General features: G+C 57.9%; 9 protein-coding genes across 9 annotated transcripts; 3 read left to right on the forward strand and 6 right to left on the reverse strand.

The window, feature by feature from the left end:
• Positions 1–2739: 2739 nt before the first annotated feature.
• ACA1_183020 (uncharacterized protein) lies at positions 2740–3819 on the reverse strand (the record flags this gene model as incomplete). Its single annotated transcript, XM_004345862.1, has 1 exon — positions 2740–3819. One exon carries the CDS (start codon positions 3817–3819, stop codon positions 2740–2742), a length of 1080 nt encoding a protein of 359 aa, XP_004345912.1.
• Positions 3820–4277: 458 nt separating this feature from the next.
• ACA1_183030 (DTW domain containing protein, putative) lies at positions 4278–6457 on the reverse strand (the record flags this gene model as incomplete). Its single annotated transcript, XM_004345863.1, has 5 exons — positions 4278–4445; positions 4580–4696; positions 4783–4911; positions 5003–6017; positions 6171–6457. 5 exons carry the CDS (start codon positions 6455–6457, stop codon positions 4278–4280), a joined length of 1716 nt encoding a protein of 571 aa, XP_004345913.1.
• A 171-nt stretch (positions 6458–6628) lies between these two features.
• Positions 6629–8979, forward strand: ACA1_183040 (Mphase phosphoprotein 10, putative; the record flags this gene model as incomplete). The annotated part of the gene is made up of 4 exons (XM_004345864.1): positions 6629–6827; positions 7030–7223; positions 7317–8696; positions 8782–8979. 4 exons carry the CDS (start codon positions 6629–6631, stop codon positions 8977–8979), a joined length of 1971 nt encoding a protein of 656 aa, XP_004345914.1.
• An 857-nt stretch (positions 8980–9836) lies between these two features.
• Positions 9837–14784, forward strand: ACA1_183050 (kelch repeat-containing protein; the record flags this gene model as incomplete). Its single annotated transcript, XM_004345865.1, has 15 exons — positions 9837–9862; positions 10058–10272; positions 10390–10578; positions 10670–10825; positions 10944–11096; positions 11222–11371; positions 11486–11650; positions 11752–12038; positions 12106–12419; positions 12528–12646; positions 12740–13573; positions 13684–13760; positions 13837–13948; positions 14042–14422; positions 14516–14784. 15 exons carry the CDS (start codon positions 9837–9839, stop codon positions 14782–14784), a joined length of 3447 nt encoding a protein of 1148 aa, XP_004345915.1.
• A 503-nt stretch (positions 14785–15287) lies between these two features.
• Positions 15288–16852, reverse strand: ACA1_183060 (uncharacterized protein; the record flags this gene model as incomplete). The annotated part of the gene is made up of 6 exons (XM_004345866.1): positions 15288–15438; positions 15576–15932; positions 16018–16134; positions 16235–16551; positions 16587–16608; positions 16689–16852. 6 exons carry the CDS (start codon positions 16850–16852, stop codon positions 15288–15290), a joined length of 1128 nt encoding a protein of 375 aa, XP_004345916.1.
• A 509-nt stretch (positions 16853–17361) lies between these two features.
• ACA1_183070 (cysteine synthase 2, putative) lies at positions 17362–18789 on the reverse strand (the record flags this gene model as incomplete). The annotated part of the gene is made up of 8 exons (XM_004345867.1): positions 17362–17493; positions 17662–17775; positions 17846–17933; positions 18061–18149; positions 18328–18333; positions 18387–18414; positions 18471–18565; positions 18646–18789. The coding sequence occupies 8 exons, from the start codon at positions 18787–18789 to the stop codon at positions 17362–17364; spliced, it is 696 nt and encodes a 231-aa protein (XP_004345917.1).
• A 20-nt stretch (positions 18790–18809) lies between these two features.
• Positions 18810–19506, reverse strand: ACA1_183080 (cysteine synthase, putative; the record flags this gene model as incomplete). The annotated part of the gene is made up of 3 exons (XM_004345868.1): positions 18810–18988; positions 19060–19114; positions 19246–19506. 3 exons carry the CDS (start codon positions 19504–19506, stop codon positions 18810–18812), a joined length of 495 nt encoding a protein of 164 aa, XP_004345918.1.
• A 144-nt stretch (positions 19507–19650) lies between these two features.
• Positions 19651–20932, forward strand: ACA1_183090 (uncharacterized protein; the record flags this gene model as incomplete). Its single annotated transcript, XM_004345869.1, has 3 exons — positions 19651–19705; positions 19955–20080; positions 20202–20932. 3 exons carry the CDS (start codon positions 19651–19653, stop codon positions 20930–20932), a joined length of 912 nt encoding a protein of 303 aa, XP_004345919.1.
• A 94-nt stretch (positions 20933–21026) lies between these two features.
• On the reverse strand, positions 21027–22554 carry ACA1_183100 (uncharacterized protein; the record flags this gene model as incomplete). Its single annotated transcript, XM_004345870.1, has 6 exons — positions 21027–21130; positions 21254–21332; positions 21489–21581; positions 21786–21996; positions 22085–22334; positions 22497–22554. The coding sequence occupies 6 exons, from the start codon at positions 22552–22554 to the stop codon at positions 21027–21029; spliced, it is 795 nt and encodes a 264-aa protein (XP_004345920.1).
• Positions 22555–22798: the final 244 nt, after the last annotated feature.

The following is a 22798-nucleotide window of genomic DNA, read 5'->3' on the forward strand; positions in this document are numbered from 1 at the left end:
AAGCAGGCTGCGGCCAGGACCAGCGTTTTGTGTTTTGGACTGGTGGGGTGTGTGAGACAACTTGGCCGAGTGGTTAAGGCGGTAGACTTGAAATCTACTGGGATCTTCCCGCGCAGGTTCAAACCCTGCAGTTGTCGATTGCACTTTTCAATTAACTGTGGGCTTACAATTTTTACCCTAACCAGAGGCAAACAAAAAATGATGGCTGCACCTAGTTATGTGTGTCAGAGGATTAGAGAATAGAGTGGCACACCTGGGCCATTGTGTTAACTGGGCAGGGTGAAGAGGTACTTCTTCTGTCACATCCTGTTGAGGCATGGCCTCTTGGCTGTGTGATAAGTCCAAATAGGCAAAGAAATTTGTGGTTTTGTCAAAAAAGAACATACATTTAAAAGGTAAGGCGCAAAAGAGAGAGGTCGACGACGGCAGGATTTGAACCTGCGCGGGGAGACCCCAGTAGATTTCTAGTCTACCGCCTTAACCACTCGGCCACGTCGTCTTGCACAGAAAACATGTACCTGATAGAAATTGGTAATTCCAAAATTGGGAGCATCTTGAGAAATGGCAGATTAAAATAACATCATAATGAGAGATCTGTAACTGGGTCATCAGTCAAGGTCTGGAATTACCAATTTCTATCATGTACATGTTTTGGTACACATACTTTATCACATACACATACATGATGACAACGCACCTTTTTTTTGCTCCTTTCCTGAACAAGGAGGAGATATATTAGCAAACATTCTATCACATATGCATACACAATATAATGTCCTGCAGTTTCAAAGCAAAATGGGCTATGATAATAGCATGTATGCAACCTCCTTCATGAGCTTCAACAGTTCCTTGTTGTTGGCCATGGCTGATGGCAGGGTGACTTGCACCTATGCATACACAACAACAAAAACTGTAAAACCAGACACTTACTTTATCACATACACATACACAATGACTACAGTTTATCATGTATTCATACATGATATGGAAAACCAGAACTTTGCTTGTTTTGTGTAAGTGCTCCTCAAACTGTTGCTTTTGCTTTCATACCCTCCATCAATTCCAAAATCAGTGGCCAACATGCTGCCCTGTGTTGCTGACAGGTGGGGCAAATGGCTACCCATCACTTGATCTGGGGGAACATGCCCCTCCACCAGTGGTGCTGCCACACCCACTCAATGGTGCACTTCCTGCTATGACCTGTTTCATGTCCCCTGTTGTCAGGCTGGGTGAGTACCACACCAATAGGGTGTGGATGTGTTGGTGTGTAGTTATCTAGACCCTGGACACCATAAACACAGTCACCTGGCCACCAATGACAGTCACTCAGTCACTCTTTGAAAAGTGATTTTGTGAGTTTAAGCTAATAAAAATAGTTTTGACAACACTAAAATGGTTTATCACCACACTCAACCCAGGAGGCCTTCCTGGGGCTAGCAAACTACTCCTGTCATGGGTCTGTCCTGTCAGACTGGCAATTGCTAGCTGGAAAACAACCTTGGCATGTTTACACCAGTAGCCTGGCAAAACAGACAGAACTTGTGGTCATTTGAAATGAGAGGTTACAAATCACTGCAGAATTTTTGTTGTGCTAAAATCTTGTGAGATTTGACATTTTTGATTTACAGGGCAGTTTTGATTTGGATCTGCATGTGTGATTTTGACATGCTAGACTGCTGCTTAGAAGTGATATTGAGGGACTTGAGAAGAAAATGATTTAATAAAAACTTGGAATTTGTGGAGTTAAAAGTGATTTTATCAGTGTGGAATGGAGTTGGAATTTTACCTTCAGGAACAGTGCTCCAATTCAGCACAAATGTGAAGAATGAAGTTCAGTGCATGTGTGCAACTGACTGAATATGGTGTGAGGTTGAACATGAACTGGATGTGAGCAATCCCAAGGGATTAACTGGCCCCTCCAATTTATCCCAGTGGTGAGGTAACTTGGAGCAAGCACTGGTGTTTGTCTATTAGATAAGCAAGTGGCCAGAGGTCTGACACCTTCTGGACACTGAAGCATAAGCCATAGCCCATATATTACACTATATCATGTTGAGACGAAGACGAAGATGAGCAGCGTGTGTTCTTGCAGTCCTATCGTCCAAGGGGGTTAGACTGTGCTCGGTTGGCCGTTCCTGATCCGGAGAATTATTCTGTGCAAGACGACGTGGCCGAGTGGTTAAGGCGGTAGACTAGAAATCTACTGGGGTCTCCCCGCGCAGGTTCAAATCCTGCCGTCGTCGACCTCTCTCTTTTGCGCCTTTCCCTGTTTGGTGCTCGGAGCTGCTCTGCCGCTTGACGATGACTTCCCTTGTTTTCCTTGTAGCGCAGAGCACAGGTTGCCTCCCGCGTTGGATGATGTGGTTGATGATGTTGTGATTTTATTCGCGACGGGTGGGATGGGTGTATCTACAGTCCCTCTCGCTGGGTGGTGACCCAGCAAAGGATCCAAAAAACAAAAAGAGGGTCTAGAACGGCGGCCGCTGTCGTTCGTCGTCGTGAAGTTCGTTTCCGTCGCGCCTTGCTCGCCTCTCCAATATTTAGAGACGAGCGATCACCTCTTCTTCTTCTCTTCTGCTTCGCTTTCGTTCTTCGTTTCTCGCTTCGATCTTCCCCTCGCCCTCGTGTGTGATGCGTGTGCGTGGTTGTGTGTGGTTGCTGTACAGGGTGGTGCTCTCGCTTCATCGTCGTCTTCTTCATCTTCGTCGCAGTCGTACGTCTCGAACGAACGAAGAGAATTCAGAGTCGGATGACGACGGGCTTGAGCTCCTCCTGCCGCTTCCTCATCAGGTAGCCGAGCCGGCCTTCGATCTCCTCGGGAATGGGTGCGCCCTGGGGCACGTTGTGGAGCAGGGTCATGATCTCCTTGTCGAGCTTGCACACCACGCGCCACGGCCACTTGCGGTTGCGCACGGCCTCCTTCCACCGCTTGCTCAGGGTCGACGGCGGAATGCCCAGCTTCTTGGCCGCCTCCGACTGCGGCATGTTGAGGTACTCCGTGATGTCGACAAAGTTCTGGCCGTTGGGCACCGTCACGGGGTTGATGATCCGCTTGTTCTCCGGCGACTGCGTCGACACGAGCGCGTTCGACTGCTGGCCCGGCGGCGAGCCCTGCGGACCCGGTTGCTGCTGCTGTGGCTGCGGGGCCTGCTGCTGGGCCTGGGCCTGCGGCTGCGGTGGCTGCTGGGGGACGGGCTGGCCGCGGGCGACGGGTCGGCCATGCTGAGGGGCTGCGGCGGCGGGGCCGGCGGACTGCTGGGCGGGCCGCGACTGCTGAGCGGGGGCGGGCGCACCCTGGCGCCCACCGGCGGCGGAGGCCTGGGTGCTGGAGGGCGGCGGGGGGACGAGGCGCCCGTTGTCGAGCGGGGCGGGGCCACCACCGCGCGAGGTCGATGTTACGGTGGCATCGCGATGGGATTCGGCGGCAAGGGCGGCCTTGTCCTTGGAATCGAGGAGCGACGGGAGCGAGGGCAGGGCCGAGGCAGATTCGAGCGAACCGAACGAACCGAAGGAGGCATTGGAGTCGAAGAAGTTGAAATGGTTGCTGCTGGCATTGGGGCCACCGAATGGTTGGCCTCCGCCAGGCGACACCTTGGTCACGGGCGCGTTGCCAGCCGAAGGCGGCGCTCCTGCAGCCTGGCTGCCATTGCGTGTAGCAGCATTAATCGGCGACGATGATGCACCGCCCGAAGATGGCGGCAAACTGGCGCTCGAGGAATTATTTGTTATGTTGGTAATCTTGGCGCCACCTGCAGCAGCAGAGCCGCTGCTCGGCGAAGAGTCAGAGAGGGTGGGTCGGGAGTCTGTCGTGGAGGCCATGTGTGCGTGCACTGGACTGGCGGGCTAGAACAAAGAGAATTTCGACTGGCGACCGTTCAGGCTTGTTTCACCGTAAAATGCGGGGGCGCTACACAGCCCCCGTCTGATAGGCTCCTCCACTTTCGACGAGTTTTCTGGCCGACTGCGATTGGTCGCGCCACACGAAATCTCCATCACCACGCAATTCGCACGCGTGCTTCGGTTGGAATTTCCTCCAAATAGGCTGACTTCCAGGGAGGAGCGTTCTCGGCATTTGTCTGTCCAATCGCCGCGCCTGGCTACGCGCCTTGCAGCCGAAAACCAGACGATTTGCCCTGTTTACGAAATTTCGACACTCATAACCGTTGCTTGTCACACTTGTTCGACGATTCGGCTCGTGGGCTCACACCAACGGCTACCCGCCAAATATTTCCACCAACTTCTCGAAAAAAAACTAAATAAATAATAAATTAAAATTATTATTCCTTTTGCGCCATGTCGGTGCTGTTGTTGTGAAAGGTCCACGAGACGGGCGGGAGGAGGTCGGGGCGTTCCTTGTAGAAGCTGGCCGTGCGCTGGTGGCCCAGACAGAAGTAGTACAGCAGCCGATCCAACGCGGCCTCATCCTCTCCGGCCGCCTGGCCCTCCTGTTCCTCGAACATGTGATCACCAACAGTTAACCAACCATCGGATTCTACACTCGGCAGACGACGTACGAAGGAATGTAGCAAAGAAGAGAGAGAAAGAGAAAGAGAATAGAGAATAGAGAGGCTTCACGCACCGGTTGGTGCTTGCGCAGAACGGCGGCGTATTCGCGGCAGAGGTAGTACATGGCTTCGATGGAACTCAGGAAGCCCTCCCCGTTCGACTGGAATCGCCAGAAGAACGTCTTCCGCGCCTAGAGACAGACACACAAATAGGAGACGACGGCGTGAGTGGCCACACACGCAAACCGATCCTCCGTGGCGCGATGCTGGTGCGCACCTCGATCTTGACTTTGGTCAGGTTAGCCAGCTTGGGGTCGTTGAGGATCTGCGTGGAGCCCTCCCACGTGGCCTCGATAACCACCGCCCGCTCGATCCTCTTGCCCTTCTCCTTGAACGCCAGATATGCCTGCGCCCCAACAAATCGTTGGCCAACTATGCATAGAATGCTCTCAAGCGCGCGCGGAATGTATGGCAGCAGCAGCCGCTCGTAAGGTTACCTCTTCGACGGACAGCGCGTCGGGCGAGGGGTAGAGCACGACGGTGGAGTCGGGGTCGAGATCGGGCATGCGTGACGAGAAGGAGGGCCGCGGCTGCGACGTTAAGGGGTCGGTCGCCGACGCGGCGTAGGCGGCCGGAGAGTAGGTGACGCGGAAGGGCTTGGAGTGGGAGGCCAGCGCGCGGTGGACCTCGACGTAGCGCGCCGACGAGAGGACGGCGGCGACGATCGACGTGCACCGGCGCAGCTTGAGCTTCGGGTGGATGATGATGTCGACCTTGAGCGGCAGCACAAGCGAGTGCGGCTCGAAGTCCTCGCGGCCCCACTTGACCAGGATCTCGGCGCGCTTAGCCTGCGCCTGGAGCTCGCGCTTTCGCGCCTCCCTTCGATCTTCGTTGTCGTTGGCGCCGCCGTCGCTTTCGCTCTTCTTCTTGAGCTCGTCCGCCTCGCTTTCGTTCTTCTCGACAGCCTCGACAGCGACTTCGCTTTCGTGTTGGCGTTCGTCCTCCCCGAGGCCGTGCTCTCCGGCTTCGTCTTCGCTCTTCTCGTCGTCTTCTACTACTTCGTCTTCGCTCTTTTTGTCTTGTTCTTCCTCTTCATTCTTTTCCTGGTGGGACTGCTTGGCGTCGAGCGCCTCCTTGAGCACCACCAGCCGCTCGGCGGGTCGAATGCGTCGTGGCTTCTTCTTCATCTTCTTGTTATTGTTGTTCTTGCCGCCGTTCTTCTTGATCTGCTTCTTCTGCTTGCCGCCGTTGCTGTCGCCGACCTTCATCACGACGACGGGCTCGAAGCAGTCCCAGCAGTAGAGCGGACGACGGTAGCCGCACCGCGGGCACACCTTGTTGTTGAAGGTGAAGTAGGCGGCGTAGGCCGACTGCGGCAGGGCCTCGAGGGCGAACTTGTCGTAGGGCGACGCCGCCACGGCCGCCGGCACCGCGGCCGCCTGCAGGGCCGGCAGGTCCACCATCTGGTCCACCCTCTCCTTCCATCGCACCAGGCACTGCTGCTGCGCCTCGCTGCGCAAATAAAAATAAAAGAATGATTAGATTACGAATAACAATAAAAATAAATAACACAGTTATTAATGCCAAATAAAAATATGATTAAAAATGGGAATAATAAAGGAATAAGAATTAACAGTGACGAATGCATCAAGCCTTCGGAAATACCTGAAAAGGGTACGGTGGAGGTAAGCGGCATCGATGGCCTTGGCGGTGTAGAGGGGGCTCCACTCGGCGCCTTTGTTGATCTTGGAGCTGATGATGGAGAGGGCCTGGAACACGTTCTCGCGCTCGCTCTTCTCCCTGAGAACCTTGTGGCCGTGCAATCGGAGAATGTTGTTCAATTTCTGAATTTCGCCCTCGTAGCGCTTCTCATTGTTGAAACACTTGGCATAGTTCGGCTTCCGGAGGATCTTGTGCGATGTTCCCGCCGAGATGAAGATGCGGCTCTCCATCTTGTGTTCAAAGAAAAATAAACGGAATAAATAAGTAAACAATATTAATCTGCCATTTATTGTCGACTGGAAGAAAGAGGGAAAAGCCGGACCTAAGAAATCATCTTCATCTCCATCGGCATCGAACAATCTTGCACAGTTCCGGGCGTGCAAAACACCTCGACAGAAGCTATGCCGAAGCGAAAGGGAGGAGCTGGTAAACAACAGAGGGCGGCGGGACAGAACGGAGGAGTGGCGGCGACGGGGGGCGAATGGAAGGAGGTAGAGAAGCTGGCCACCGAGGTGGCCCTCCATCCGGAGGCCTTCGTCGGCGGTGATGAGGCCCTCTCGCATCGGCTCGCCCAGGCCACCAAGCATCTGTTCGATCTCAGTACGCGATTCTCATCTTTTCGAATTATCCTCTACACACATGATTTTTGAGAAACAATGATCAATAACGATTATGCAACAATTAAGGATGATTCACGCTACACCGTAATTTTCCTTGTTATTGTTGCTGCCGTGCCATTTGCTTTTGCTTTCATTTTCCCAATCGCGAGATTGCATTTTAATCGACCATTGATGGCGCACAGGCCGACGTTGGGAAAACACGTCCATGACACAGCACGGCGGTCCGCTCAGGGAGCTGACGCTGGACGGCTTCGACTCGGAGCAGGTGTGGGAGCAGCTGGCCCTCCACCACACTCCGCTCCTCCGCCATCTCCGCCGTCAGAGCTACAACCTCGCCGCCGCCTCCGAAAAGCGGCCCCGCACCTTCTTCCCCTTCGTACGTCTCTGTGCTTGCGCGCGTGTGCGGTGGCGTGTGCGGTGGTGTGTGTCGTGCGGTGGTGTTGATGGCGTTGTGTGTGTATGTGGTCAGGTCGGGCGCGAGCCGGAGGTGGTCAAGGAACAGCACATGGAAGAGGAAGACGAGAGCGAAGACATGGAAGAGGAGGAGGAGGAAGAGAAGGCAATGGTCAATGGCGACGAAGGCGAAGCCGCCGACGATGATGAAGAGGAGGAGAGCCTCGAGAACGGGAGCCTCGATGCTGACGTCACCGGCGAGGAAGACGAGGATGAAGGCGACGACGTGGACGAAGAGGAGGATGACGTCGAAGAAAACGAAGACAAAGAAAGCAAGAACACGAAAGCGACGAAGCAGCAGCAGCAAACGGGGAAGAAGCAGAAGAAGCAGGTGAAGGACCGGTTCTTCAGCTTTGACGACATGGAGCGCTTCATCGAGGAGGGCGAGCTCGCGGCCGAGAAGGAGCGGGACGAGGAGGACGGCATCGCGCGGAGCGACGACGACGACGACTTGGACGGCGGGCTCGCCGACGATCTGGAGGACATCGAGGCCGAGGACGAGGAGGGCGCCCTCGATATGGAGTTGATGGGCGGCGACTTCGATGAAGATGAAGACGATGAAGACGACGACGGTGGTGGCGATGATGATGATGGTGACGAGAGCGCGCTGGGCGGCGGCATCAAGTACGATCAGTTCTTCGACGCGCCGGAGGGCAACAACAACAACAACAACACCAACAAGAAGAGCAGCAACAAGAAGAAGGGGCTGGAGGAGAAGATCGCGGAGCTCGAGGACCAGATCGTGGGCGCGAAGCCGTGGCAGCTGCGGGGCGAGGTCGACAGCCGCAAGCGGCCCCTCAACTCGCTGCTCGAGGAACACGTCGAGTTCGAGACGGCCATCAAGCAGGCGCCGGTGATCACCGAGGAGGTCACGATGGCGCTGGAGGACATCATCAAGCGACGCATCGTCGAGGGCTCGTTCGACGACGTCGTGCGGCGCGAGGAGGACGAGATCGACACGCGCAAGCCGCGGCCCGAGCTCGACTTTGCCAAGAGCCAGAAGTCGCTGGCCGAGCTCTACGAGGACGAGTACCTCAAGTCGGTCGACAAGGCCAACGCGGCCAACGAGAAGCCGCAGCTCGCCGCCGTGCTCGAGCAGAAGCGCTCCAAGGACCAGGAGGAGGTGCTCCGTCGGTTCGCCCACCTGGCCTACAAGCTCGACGCCCTCTCCAACTTCCACTTCACCCCGCGGCCCGTCGTGCCCGACCTGGCGGTCAAGGAGAACGTGGCCGCCATTCGCATGGAGGAGATCATCCCCATCGGCGTGAGCGACTCGTCGCTGCTCGCCCCGCAGGAGATCTTCGCCGTCGACAGGAAGACCAGCGCACTCCCCTCCAACGACTCGGCCTCCCAGAAGAAGCTCCGCCGCAAGAAGAGGAAACACACCGGCTCCAAGGTGCGTGTCGTGCGTGTGTGTGGTGTGTGTGTGTGTGCCGTGTGTTGTGTGTGCGATGGCTGATGATGTGTGCGGCGGGCGGCAGGTGAACAACGGCATGCCCAAGGGCAAGAACGTGAAGCGGGCGGAGAAGGTGGTGGGCGGGCCGATGACGTCGACGAAGCTCTTCAAGCAGCTCACCCAGGAGAACCAGGCGGCCAAGGGCGGCAAGCTCCCCACCAAGGCCCCGCGCCAGCAGGACGCCCCCACGGGGGCCCGGAAGGACACCGGCTTCAAGCTCTAAGACACACTCGCCTTCTTATCTGCTTTCCACTCCTTATCTGCTACGTGTGGCAGGCATTCTCTCATTTTTTACAATAAAACAAACAAACAAACAAACAAAACAATACAATGATGGGGGCTGTTGATGAGGTGAAAATTGCACTGGCGGTGAGGGGTGAGGAAGGTTACGATCATGATCATCAACAGTACAGGCGAAAAGGAATTGGTCAGGGACGGGCAGGGATTGAACCCGCGCCTCAGCTTCATAAGAGCCGCATGCATGCTCCACTTACACCACCGCCCCCTCACGAAGGAGTTCACCCTTCAAACAGAGCTTCACACATGCACAAAAACACAATACGGCGCCTTCTTATCCGACAATGGCCTTGTCTACGTCTACTAGAGATATAATATATATATCTCATAGATAATGGCACACAATCTATATCATGAGATGGCAAGTACTTGAGTTCCGCAGCTGGCTCCACCGTAGCGTGGGCTTTTTACTCATTCATATAAATATTCTTTTAATTATCAGGACTCGTGCGGAGCCGGAGCAGAACGCGCACAAAGCAGCACTTCTTGCCTGCTGGCCGCCACGCGATTTCGACATCGAAAATCTGGCGCTACTCGCGGCATCTGATTGAAACCGCGGCCAACGCTGCACACAAGCTCATCAAGAAGAAGAAGAAACAGAAGGCGGACGGGGCGAACCCCGGCGTCAACCACATCAGCAGCATCAACACAGGCGACGTAGCACGTGGCGCATACCCCGCAGCCGCGGCAGAAGGAGAAGAGCAGCTGCAGGTCCTTCTACCATCAGCTGACGAGATGCAGGCTCCACCTCACGATTTGGTTGCCACTCCTTCAACGCCGTTGATGCAGCGGCGCGCCACCAACGAAGGGTACCCCTCCCCCCAAACAAAGAACGAAATCAATAAATAATAAAAACGAAGAAAGAAAGAAGACGCAAGAATGAACCGTTATAGTGGGGGGGGGGATTTTATGTAACGTTACTTTCGCTACAAACCATTGTCTCCCCCTTTCCTCTCTATTTATTTATCTCTGGTCATTTTATTTTATTTATTTATTTATTGCAGGGGTCGGGCGGTGAGCTGGCGGCGGGTGCGGACGGACAATGTAGCGGCCACCGACAGCCTCTTGCGCGGGCGCCAGGGACTCGTGGCCGCAGCCGTGCCCCGACCCGGCGGCGATCACAGCGTCATCATCCTCCTGTTTGGCGGCTTCAGCTTCGATAGTGGCGGTGGCCACCACCACCACGACCCCTCACCCGCCATCATCGCCTTCGATCCTCGTACGAGCCCTGCATCATCACCACCATCGCATGAACTCTCATAACTGTATTGTGTGTTGTGTGTCGTGTGTGTCGTGTGTCGTGTGTGTTGCAATTGGTGAATTGATCGGTTTTCAGTGCGGAATGGGTGGGAGAGTGTGGCGGAGGAGACGGCGGAGGAGGGCGAGGCGGAGTTGGAGTGCGGCCCGGGCCGACGGGCGCACCACACGGTCTGCGCGACCAACGGCCTTCTGTACTTCTTCGGCGGCGTCTCCACGAGCGACGAAACCCGCCTGGCGCCCCACGAACTTGACATCTTCAACACAGGTGTCTGTCGCGTGTCGCGTGCGTGTTGTATATATCTTTTCCAGTGCAAGTCCTAACCACCGCACACGCACGCACCGCACATGCGCGACAGAGACGAACAAGTGGAGCAGGGAGCCGATGCAGGGCTATCCGCCCTCGGCCAGGAAGCACCACGCGGCAGAGGTGGTGGGCAACCAGATGTACGTCTTCGGCGGTGTCGACAGCGACGGCACGCTCTGTCCGCCGGACATGTACATCCTGGACCTCGGTACTCCCTTCCGACCGTCCATCGTCCCTCCCGCTCTATTAACACGCGTGCGTGTGTGCGTGTGTCGTGTTGTGTCGTGTCGTGTCGTGCGTGTGCGGTCGGTGTTGAATGACAACAGCGAGCAAGATGTGCATCATGGCGTTCGCCGAGGGGCCGGAGCCGGAGTCGCGGATGGGCCACACGTGCACCCTGGTGGGCCACAAGCTCTACATCATCGGCGGCAAGGGACACGACGGTCGCCACATCGAATCCATTCACATTCTCGACACAGGTTCGCACACCGAGCGCGTGTCGTGTCGTGTCGTGTCGTGTGCGTTTCGTATGCGTTTCGTATGCGTGTCGTGTCGTGTCGTGTCGTGTGCGGAGTCTTAAGAGTTGGTGGGTGCGCGAGTGCAGCGGCGCTGGTCTGGGAAAAGGTGGAAGTGGGCCACACGCCCCTGCTGGCCTTCCACTCGGCCGCGGCCGTCGACGACCACACCATCGCCGTCTTTGGCGGCGAGGCCCCTGACGGTCAGCCCCAGCCCGACCTCTACCTCCTCAACACCGGTACCCTCCCTCTCGAAACTTTGTTTCGCTCTTGCTCACCCGCGCGCGTGTTGTGTCGTGTGCGGTGGTGCGTGCGGTGGTGCGTGTGCGGTGCGTGTCGTTGACAAATCAAAGAGAAGCTGGAGTGGAGCGTGCCACGTGTGTCGGGGGTGCTGCCGTCGGGTCGCAGCCACCACGCGTGGGCGATGGCCAATGGCCGGCTCTACCTCTTCGGCGGCGCGTCGACCGACTCTGGCGGAGCCGTCCCGCTTAACGATGTGTTCGCCCTAACGCCCCATGGTACGCACCGCTCTCTCCGTGCGTGTCGTGTCGTGCGTCGTGCGTCGTGCGTCGTGTCGTGCGTTGCAATTTTAATCATTGTCATGTTTGCGTCGTTATAGAAAATGAAGCCGAGCAGGGCTACAATCTGGTGAGTGGAGAGCAGAGCCTGATCTACCTCTCGCCCACGGAGGAAATCGAGGATGAGGAAGAAGTGGTCGTGGATGAAGCCGAAGAGGAAGTGGAGGTCGTCGTCGCCGGCCGCGAGCGCAGATCGGCCGCGAACGGCAACAACAACTTTCAAGAGGAAGTGGAAGAGGAAGTGGTCGTCAAAGCCTCCACCGCCACCACAACCACGACGACCGAGCGATGGCGCGAGCGGCAGCGAATTGAGGGCACCATGATCGAGGTCCGGTTCACTGAATTCCTCACCATTCATAGCATTCCAAAAAGCTGACGTGGCTTTCATGGCGCAGGTGCGGGTGATCAACACGAAGGCGCAGGAAGAGGAGGAGACGGTGGTGTCGACGTCGAATCGACCCAAGTCGCCCGAGGTCGTGCGACACAGCAGCAACCACCACCACCATCGGGACAAGAAGGCGAGCGGAGAGCGACGACGCGTGAGCAAGAAGGCGAGCGATCCCGAGCACCGCGGTGGCCAACACAAGAAGCACCAGAGCGGCGAGGAGCGATCGCCGCCGCGTCCGACGCTCAGTAGTAGTGGGTCGCCTCCGTCGGACCGCAAGCACGCCATCATCGAGCGGCTGGAGGAGAACCAACGCCAGTTTAGGTACCCGGCAAAGATTAGATCTAATCTGATCGAAATGTTAGTTCGTTTGTTTAGCTCCTATGTGAGGTGATCTTAACCCGAACGTGGCACGTTGTTGACGTCGCGCAGGTCGGACTTGTTGATCGACATTCGAAGCTCGGCTTCGGCCGGCCGGGCGGCCGAGATCGCCGCTCTCCAGCCGCCGCCTCAACCAGTTCAGAAGGCCGGCAAGAAGAACGACCGCGCTGGTATGAATTCCTGTCCTAGCAATGCACGCACGCGCGCACACCACCATACACCACACACAGAACTCAAATCACGCGCGCGCAATCACGCGACAGGGGAGGAGAAGCCCCACCAGCCGGGGCGCAGGAAGTCGTTCGGCGCGCTGGTGAGCCGACTGAGCGATCTCCGGCCCCGCACCACGCGTCACACGCGCGCCGATTCGTCGGCTTCGTCCCCCATGCACGCGGTCGACGACGAGGGCGGAAGCGGCAGCGGCGGAAGGAATCGGAGCAAGTCGCGGAGTCAAGAAGTTCTGCGCACCTCAGCGGCCACGCTCGATGATTTTTCCTCCGCACAGCTTGGCGAGGCGTCGTCATCGTCGATGTCTTCGTCTTCGTTCTCTTCGTCGTCGCCCGCCACGCCGACGAAGTCAGACGAGTCGCGAGAAAAGAGCGAAGAGAAGAAAAAGCGAAGAGCGAGATCGAAGAGCCAAGACATGAAGTCGCCCGCCAAGAAGAACAAGACGACGACCCCGACGACAAAGAAGAAGGCGCAACGTACCAAGTCATCGTCGTCGGTCAGCAGAGCGAAGCGCGCAAAGAGCGAAGAAAAGAGCGAAGGCTCCTCCAGGCGGGAGACTAAGAGCAGCGGCAGCAAGAAGGAGCGGAAGAAGGGCTCGTCGCCGACGTCGCTATCCAACAACAACGACAACAACAGCAAGAAGAAGGTGCCTTCGGCGCCATTCCCCTTTGCCTCGTCGACGTCGGCGCCCCAGCTCAGCAAAGGCCAGCGATCGCCGCGCGACGCGATGATGCTCGGCGTGCGGTTCCTCTCCGACACAAGCCACTCACTCTCCCGCTCGCGCTCCCTGATCGAGCCCGTCAGCACCCTCGACTCGCCGCCCCTCGACACAGAACCGCCCCTCCTCCAGGGCTGGCTCACCAAAAAAGGTACGCCTCGCGCCTTTCGTTCTCGTTCTTCGTTTTCGTTTTCATTTTTTCTTCGCTTTCGTTCTTTGTTCTTCGTTCTTCAGCTGACTTGACGGGGGGGGGGACGTCAGACAACAAATCGGGCGAGTGGAAGATGCGGTGGTGTCGTCTGCTGTCCTGCCCCGCCGCCATCCAGTTCTACAAAGACGTAAGAACACACTACGCACACTTTTTGCTCTTCATTCTTTTCATTCTTTGTTCTTTTTTTTGCATTCACTGCGCAGGAGACCACGCCTCTGGGCAGCATACCGCTGGTGGGGGCGCTGCTGCGTGTGAACAGGGTCGACGTGAAGAAGGGCCTGCGGTCCGATCTGGCCTGGAGCGTCGCCAGCCCCGGTACGCACACACGTGTGCGGTGTCTGTGCGCGCGGTGTTTTTGACGCGTGTCGTGTGTGTCGTGTGTCGTGTGTCGTGTGTGTTCCAAAACAGGCGAGCCGGAGAGCACGTTCGTGGCCAAGAGCGCGAAGCAGAAGCGCAAGTGGGTGGAGGCCATCCGGCAGGTGAGCGAGGCCGCGGAGGAGTGGAACGGCGACCGCGCCGCCGCCGCACAGTGCCTCGCGGTCGAGATCGCCGACATCGACCGCCAGATGGCCGAGCTGGCCCAGCTCAAGGCCCGCAAGGCCCACCACCACCGCCTCCTCTCCGACGACGACGATGGCGATCAGCACCCGGCCAACGCCAACGCCGATGGCGAGGGCGAAGAGGACACGTCATCCTCCTCTACCACAACGACGACGGGCAGCAGCAGCCTCGACCCGTTTGGCTTCGTCACCATGACCAGCCAGGACATACGCTTGGCCCTCGCCGCCGGTTCGTCCCCAAACCACTCGTGTGCTTGTGCGTGTGTGCGTGTGTGTGTGCGTGTGCGTGTGCGGGTGCGGGTGTTAAAATAAGGGGTTGCAGGGCGACAGCAGATGAAGAGGGAGGACGAGGCGCAGAAGAGCAGCGAGAGCATGGAGCGAGAGGAGACTCGGCGGCCAAGTTCGAAAGAGGAGGAGGAAGAAGAGGTGGTGGAGGGGAGCGAGGAGTGGAGCGAGGAGTGGAGGCGGTGCATGGATATGAGCGTGCGGGACCTCGTACGCGAGCTCATACGCTACCGGCGCCTGGCGGCCCAGCTGGCTGGTGGTGGCCACCCACCAGCCTCGCCACCGCAGCCGCCCAAGGGCTCCTGACCCGGAGAAGACCAGTGCTCGTCTCCTCCTGGCCTACAAAACCCCCTGTTGCACAAGAAAAAGTGTTTCTATCAGCTCTGTGTTTTGTGTCACGTGTTGGTGCAGGTTCTGCAAGCATTGTGGGAGAAAGAAAAGGTTGATGTGCCTCATGATGATGCTGGGATGAGCTGGACGAGGAGGGAAGCCAAAAGGAGACAGAAGACCCTTAGACCCGAGGGAGAAAGGAAGGGAGGGATGAAGAGGTAAAAAGGATACGGCACGGTGGATTCCCGGGTGGTCGCCCACCCCAGTACTAACACCGCCTGGCGCAGCTTAACTTCGCTGTTCGGATGGGAAGCGGTGCTTTCTGCGCAGTATGGCCGTATCCGTCCGTCAACAGTGCCACGTGCGACGGACGTTCGTGCGTTTTGGTTCTTTTGGCCGACGACTTGCCAGTGTCGCGACACGACACGACGTGTTGTAGTGCCAGTGTGCAGGGAAGAAAGTTTGTCGTGTGATGACGTTTAGTGGATGGGCAAGCCGGTTTCGCCAGAAGAGGAGCGGGCGAGGAGGGCGAGCTTGAGCCGCTGGTTCTCGGAATAGAGGCGGGCCAGCGCGGCGTCCCTCTCCTCCAACACCTGACGCACCACCGACAGCGGCGCCATCGCCTCCTCCCTACGCGTAGGGACACAACAAACCACGACACACAGCATGACACGCACGCCGCAAGCACACGCACGACCGGACGAGCGTCAGTGGACCACACGCATTGCACGAACAATGTGGCGCGTGCGGCCGGGGAAGCGCAGTACCGCGGGCGCGGGCTCTTTTTCTCGGGGGCCGCAGGGCGGGCGCTCGCCTTCTTCCGTCGCTTGGGGTGGTGCGCCGCCGCCGCCGCCGTGGCCGTCGTGCCCTCCGCGTCTGGTCGTTTTCGCGCCTCCGATCTGCTTCTCGTGGTGGCGCTGGTGCTGGTGCTCGACGTGGCAGTGGCGAGTCGCTCCTTGACCTTCGCTTCGCTCCCCGTGGTAGTCGTCGTGGTGACCATCGTCGTCTTCTCTCGCGTCGTCTTCGGCTTCGGCTTCTTGGCGTTGGCGTTGGCGTTGGCGTTGGCGGTGGTGTCCCGCTTTCGCTTCTTTTTGGCGCGCCCTCGTCGTCGCTGGTGGTGGTACCTGCTCGCCCCCCGTGCGTGAGTGTCATCACTATTTCATTTCGGCCCGCGCTGTGCGTCGTGTGCGTGTGCGTGTCGTGACGCACTCGTCGTCGGATATGATGTCCTCATCGTCGGGAATGCCCGCGGCGGTCCGCCGTCGCTTTCTCCGGTTGTCGTAGTCCTCCTCGTCGTCGTCCTCGATCACCTCGTCCTCCGTGCCGCTGCTTCCCATCAACACCGGAGTCAGTCCTTGCCCGCCCACGCACGACACACACGACACACACACGACACGCGCACACGGTCGCGAAAGGCGGTAAAAACCTGGTGTCGGCGACGTGTTGTCCGGTGGAGGACCCCCGTATGAACCCCTCCCGCAGCCGCAGGAAGAACGTCGACCCGGCACCACCGCCGCCACCCGCAGGCGGCGGAGGCGGCGATGAATGGCCGCCGGCGCCGCCGTGATGATGGGCAGCGCTGCCGGCCGGCAACGATGACGACGCCTCGGACTGGTCGCCGCCGCCGTCGCTGCTGCGGTGCTCCGAGCCGGCGGGGCCGGCTGACGTGGGTGTGGCGGTGGTGGCCGAGGTGGTCACATGGCCGCGCAGGCGCGTGTTGAGTGCTGGCAGGTGCACCGACGTCTGCTCCGTCGTGCGCAGGCCTCGAAGCAGCGCACCTGTGCACGTGGCGTTCGTTCGCTTCAGTTTTCCACATGTAGACGCACCGCACTCATGTAGACGCACACGCACACGCAGTGTCGGAATGTGGAAATGTGTACCAGGCGGACGGGCAGGGGCGGTGGCGTGGGAGGAAGGTGGTGGTCGAGGTCGGGCTGGCCCTGCCGATGATGGCGGCGGGTGCCGCTCGTGCTGCGACGAGGGGCTTCTTCTCTGGGGAGCTGTGGAGGAGGGAACTGCGGCTGCTCGCGGGAAGGGCGTGCATGGCGGTTGTGTAGAGGTTGAAGATGAAGTTGTTGTCGATGATGTTGTTGATGGGCAAGTAGCGGCAGGGGTGAATGAAGATGAAGAAGAAGAGGATGAAATCGCGGAGGAGCTACTCGGGAAGGATTGGCGTAGAGGGAGGTGGGGAGGGGCCGGCAGGGGGGTGCGGGCGGCGTGCAGACCTGCGGCGTCGTCGAGGAGCAGAGGCGACGTAGAGCATTCAGATGACGATGAGGAGGGGCGAGGCGGGGTGGACCATGGCCGGCACGGGATCTCATCGGGCGGCCCCTCCTTGAAGGTCACCCGCTTTTTAATTATTGCCTGCTTCTTCATTTCAGCAGATCCAGGCCGTAGCCTCGCCTCTCGTGGCTTATCTTTCTCGGCACAAAACGATATAGATTGTTTATTATTTCAATTTGAGAATTGAAATTATTGAATGGTGGCCTCTTCTTCAGCAACGTCGAGGTACTGTACAGGAAGAAGAAGGAGAGCAGATGTCTCATGCATGGATCACGCTTGCGTTTGGTTCTCCTCCTGCGAAGGGGTGCCGTCTTCTTCAAGGAAGGAGAGGTCGTCACCGTGTGGCACCGATAAGCCGCGCTCCTCGAGCCACGTCGTGTTGTAGATCCTGCTGTTGTATCGCTGCCCCGAGTCGCACAACACAGTCACTGCACACACGACACACACCACCGCACACGCACACACGACACACAATGTAAGGAATGTGAAAAAGGCAAGGTTGAGGCTGGGTGAGTGCGTGCCGATGGTGTGTCCGGGGCCGAGCTTGCGTGCGAGCTTGACGGCGCCCACGCAGTTGAGGGCCGACGACCCGCCCACGAACAGGCCGTCGTGGCGCAGCAGGTGGTGCGCCATCGCCACGCCTTCCTGCTCGCTCCCCTGGAACGCTCCGTCGTACCGCTCCACCTGCGCCCCCTCCCAGCATCAACCACCGCACACGCACTACCGCACCACCGCACACGCTAGGATCGCATACCTGGGTGAAGTTCTCGGTCTGTCGGTTGACGCCAACGCCCTCGTAGAACGAACGCGCGCTCAGCGGCTCCACGGTCATCGTGTCTTGCCTAAAGAAAGGCGAATAAGGAGGTCCCTTTAGGATAAAAATAATCTGAATTATAAAGTATAAAGAAATCAAATTATTATATCATTATATATATATATATATCTAAATTGTAAGAATAGGATCCGTACGGGTGGAACATGACGCCCTTGGTGACGAGGTGGTACAGACCGCTCCCCGGCGGGTCCACCAGATAGCTCACCACCGCCGGATTCTTTTCCTGTAATGCACATAGCATACATTGGATCATCACCATCAGTCGTCACCAAAGGCGCCGTGCGCGTGCGATTGTGTGCGTGCCTTGAGATATTTGGTGATGCCGGCGAGGGTGCCACCAGTGCCTGCGCCCATCACCACCCCGTCCACCCGCCCGTTGGTTTGGTCCCAAATCTCCGCACCCGTCCCTGTGCGCACACACCGCACACCGCACACCACACACGCATGATGACGTCAGCACCGAGCTGATGCTGACGTCAGCAAAGGGCCTGCGTTGGGCTGCGTGCCGTGATAGTGGGCGCGCATGTTGGCCAGGTTGTCGAACTGGTTGCAGTAGTAGGCGTCGGGGTCGGCCAACGCGCACGACATGGCGTAGTGCATGAAGTGCTCCGGCTGACTCATCGGCATGATCGGCACAATCTATGCATGATGCACATTGCGTGTTGCGTGTTGTGTTCAGCGGGTGTGTTGCGTGTGTTGCGTGTCGTGCTGTGTCGTACCTTGATTTTGGCTCCGAGGGTGGTGAGCAGGTCGACCTTCTCAGTGGAGACGTTGTCGGGCAGGTAGAGCTCTACCTCGTACCCGCGCGCTCGCCCCAGCAGCGCCAGCGCGATGCCCGTACTGTGCACCCACAGCGGAAGCATCAGCCCAGGTCACGCTGACGTCAGCAGCAGCGCAGCAGAAAATGAAGTGCGCGGGGCTGGGGGAGGGGGAAGTGGGGCGGGTGCCTGCCGGCGGTGGCTTCGACGAGCTTGGAGACGCCCGGGCGGAGCTTGCCCTCGCGCTCGGCCTCGACGATGATGTTGCGCGCCACCCGATCCTTCACGCTCCCGCCCGGATTCACTGCGCGCCACCGTCAGTGACGCGCACCCGACACACGGCACGACACGCACGACACACGCTGCCCCACGTACTGAATTCGGCCTTGGCGAGGATGGTGCAGCCTGTAGCCCGCGACAAGCTCTCTATCTGCACAAGGAATTTAAATCATACAATTAAAAAAATAATAAGATAAAATAAAACTTGACATCGGCTGGTTATATTTATTTAGAAATAAAAACATGTTATTTGTGAAGAAAAAAAGATTGAAAAAAAGGTACCCGGAGGAGCGGGGTGTTGCCGACGGTGTCGAAGAGGGTGGTGACGTGGTCGGTAGCGACAGAGGATGAGGAAGAGGAAGAGGATGAAGATGACGAGGATTTAATCTTGTCTCGCCGGCGGAAGAGGCGAGTCTCGTACCAGAGGTAGGCCCCGCTGGCCGCCACGCTGGCCAGGCCCACCGCCACGGCGGCCCAGACCAGCGACGTGGCCTCCCTCCTCACCAGCCCGTGGCCGCTTCCGCTTACGCCCCAGCCCTCCATTTCGTTGATTTATTTTATGTTTGTGTTTTTCAACTGAAATTATTTGGGCTGACGTGGCACCGACCAAACGGCACGCGGTGCAGAAAAGTCGCAGGAAAGAGAACACACAAACAAAAAACAAACAAAAAAAAATAGAACAAGAAGATGGAGGGTCCGGTGGTGGTCGGACATTGGATTGCCGACGACGCCGCTCCGCGGTGTGCTCACTGTTGCGAAAAATTTACTGGCATAAACCGCAAGGTCCGCTCTTCTCTTACCTTATTCTACATATTTATATATATATGATATTAATTATTTAGATATACTCATATTCATTGTTTATGCTCCTTTGTGGACAGCACCACTGTCGCCTGTGTGGTACGTTTTTTCCCTCCTTCCTTCGCTTTTCTTCGTCGCATTCGCTCTTTCGTTCTTTAGAGCTGATGGCGGACCCGGCGGGCTGCGGCAGGGAACGTGTTCTGCGCCAAGTGCGTCGAATGGCGCCTCACCCACGCCGAGCTGGGGCTGGACGACCAGAAGGGCTGCCGGGACTGCCACCAGTTCCTCACCATCGCCCTTCCCCTTCTCCTACGAGGTGCGCTCACACTTTATACGTCGTGTGCGGTGGTGCGTGTCGAGTCGTGTGTGACATGTGACGTGTCGTGTGTGTCGTGTGTGTCGTGGCGTGTGCGGTGGGCCTTACATCTGTACTGTAGGGAAGACGTTTATCTACTACACAGAGGAGCGAAAGAGGGTCGCGACGGTCTCGCTCCACGATGAGTGGTCCCACCTCCTCATCCGACCCCTCCCCTTCTTCGCCCCCACCCCCGCCACACCCCTCCTCCTCCGCCCCTCCACCTCCACCACCTCTTCATCATCGTCGTCGTCATCATCTTCTTCTTCACCATCACAACCGCTGGGCGACGACGACGAGCTCCTCGATCTTGCTCGATTCAACTGCGTGCTCGACGGCCAGCAGACGCCCGTCTTCCAGAGCTACCAGCCCCACCCTCTCTTCTTTCTTTCTTCGTTCTTTTGCGGCGCCGGCGCCGGCGGCGGCAGCGACGACGTGGCCGTGCTGTCGCCCTTCTGCTTCTCGGTCCTGTTCGGCGGCCGAGAGCACGGGTCGCTGTACGGCAGCGACGTGCGGACGATCGATCTGCAGGCCGAAACGCTGGAGGACAAGCAGGCCTTTGTGGCGGCGTTGACGTGGTTCGCCCGCTGGCGCGCGACGCAGGGCGGCCGCCTGTTCGGCGTGTTCCGGGCCGAGCGGCGCAAGATGGCGCGACGCGACGACGAGGCGCAGCGGCGGGAGGCGGAGGGCGAGCAGCGACGCGAGACGGCGGCGGAGTCGCGAAGGGCGCGCGATCGCTACCACGCCTCGCGCGACGCCATGCGCGACAAGTACGGCCTGAGCGGCAGCACGACGAGCCTCGTCGATAAATAAAATGATAATAATAAAATGAATAAATAATGACACCCTCCAATCTATTCAACAAAAATAAATAAAATCAGGTAATAAATAGTATATGAGACAGGCATTAGTCGTGGCAGGGGAGGGTGATGTCGAAGCCGAGGAAGAAGGAGTGGTGGGCCACCGAGTAGCCGGCGTCCACAGTACCGTTCAAGTGCAGCGGCAGCTCACCTGCGAAGTATCGCGTGTCGTGTCGTGCGTCGTGCGTCGTGTCGTGCCGTGCCGTGCCGTGAGACGTGAGACGTGAGACGTGAGACGTGAGAAAGGGGGCAGAGGGGGAAGGGTGGTGGAAACCTTTGAGGCCGCAGTCGTCGAGGAAGTGGGCCAGCACCTCGGGCGCGGGGTTGTCGAGGGTGACCACCACGCCAAAGGGCTGCAACAACACACCACCAACACAGGACGCGAACTCGTCAGGAATGTGTCGCACACTCTTGCCGCCACGTGTGCGAGAAAGAGAGAAAAGGAAATAAAAAGAGAGAAGAAGAGAGAAAGAGATAAAAGGGCGACAAAGAAAGAAGGAGGGACGCACCTGGTCGACCGTTCTCCCAGGGAACACGTGCTTCTTCTCTAGCCGCGTCTTGCCCACGGCGACTGATCGATGGTACACCGTCATGTTGATGCTCTGCACGAACATCACAACATCATATGGGTGAGAACTTTTTGAGTCTTGTGTCGTCGTGTTCGTGTGTGGTGTGTGGTGTGTGGTGTGTGGTGTGTGGTGTGTGGTGTGTGGTGTGTGGTGTGTGGTGTGTGGTGTGTGGTGTGTTACGTGTGCCGCGTGTGTTGTGTCCGCACGCGTGTGCGATGGATGGATTGCCAAGCGTACGTGGACGGAGAGGGAGACGTAGTTGGGGTTGTCGATGACGAAGTTTTCGGTGAAGTTGAGGACGAAGGGAACGAGCTGGAGCGTGAGGTTGCTCTCGCCCTTGCGCTCGATCGTGGGCATGCGCGGGAACAGGAAGTAGGCCGTCACCGCCACCGCCAGCAGCACCGCCAGCGTCACCGCCACACACACGCCCCAAATCGCCCGTTTGTTCCTGGTGTGGCCCCAAGATCCACGTCAGACACGACACACGACACACGACACACGACACACGACACACGACACGATGGAGTGGCGTGTACAGACAAGGCCGGCGCGGCTTGATAAAGCGGTTGTCGTGGTAGTGGTCGGTGTCGTAGGCGGGTACGGCGTAGGCTGGGGCAGAGCCGAGCAACGGGGTACGCTCCGGATAGCCCTGGCCGCCGGCGGGCGCCGAGCCGTAGCGGTGGGGCGTGTAGGTCGGACCGCCGCCGTAGCCGCCCTCGCCGCCCGCCCCGTAGCCTCCGCCGTAACCTCCACCGTAGCCGCCGCCGTAGCCGCCTCCGTAGCCAGCTGGGGAAAATAACAAAAAAAATAAGAGTTATGATTGATAATTCAAAAAAAAATTACTAATTATGTATTCACATATTTATCTTCCTTTGCCCTTCGTTCCTGTTCTTCCGTAGGAAATCGGTCAAAATAAAAAAATAAAAAATAATCCGAAATTAAGCGTACCAGGCGAGGTGGGAGCGGAGTTGTAGGCGTACTGCTGCTTCTGCTGTGGTGAGTGCATCGCCCCTTGGGGTGTAATTTGATTGATTGAGGGCGCGTTGTGGGGCCAGAAGCAGGACCCACAGCAACCACTGCTCTCTGGTTGCCCATTCGACGTTTGAATTCGCGAGAATTGTCGGAGCTCTTTACTTTTCTGGGGCGGTTACCTGAATTGGTGCGAGCGCCCCTTCCGCCAGTGGCGGTTTGTTCAAAGAAGAGGTGCCCGCGGGGAACCAGTAGCCAGACCACGCCCACCCATGAAACAG

The sequence above is a fragment of the Acanthamoeba castellanii genome (genome assembly GCF_000313135.1).
Source record: "Acanthamoeba castellanii str. Neff unplaced genomic scaffold scf7180000084745, whole genome shotgun sequence".
Classification (NCBI taxonomy): domain Eukaryota; phylum Discosea; order Longamoebia; family Acanthamoebidae; genus Acanthamoeba; species Acanthamoeba castellanii.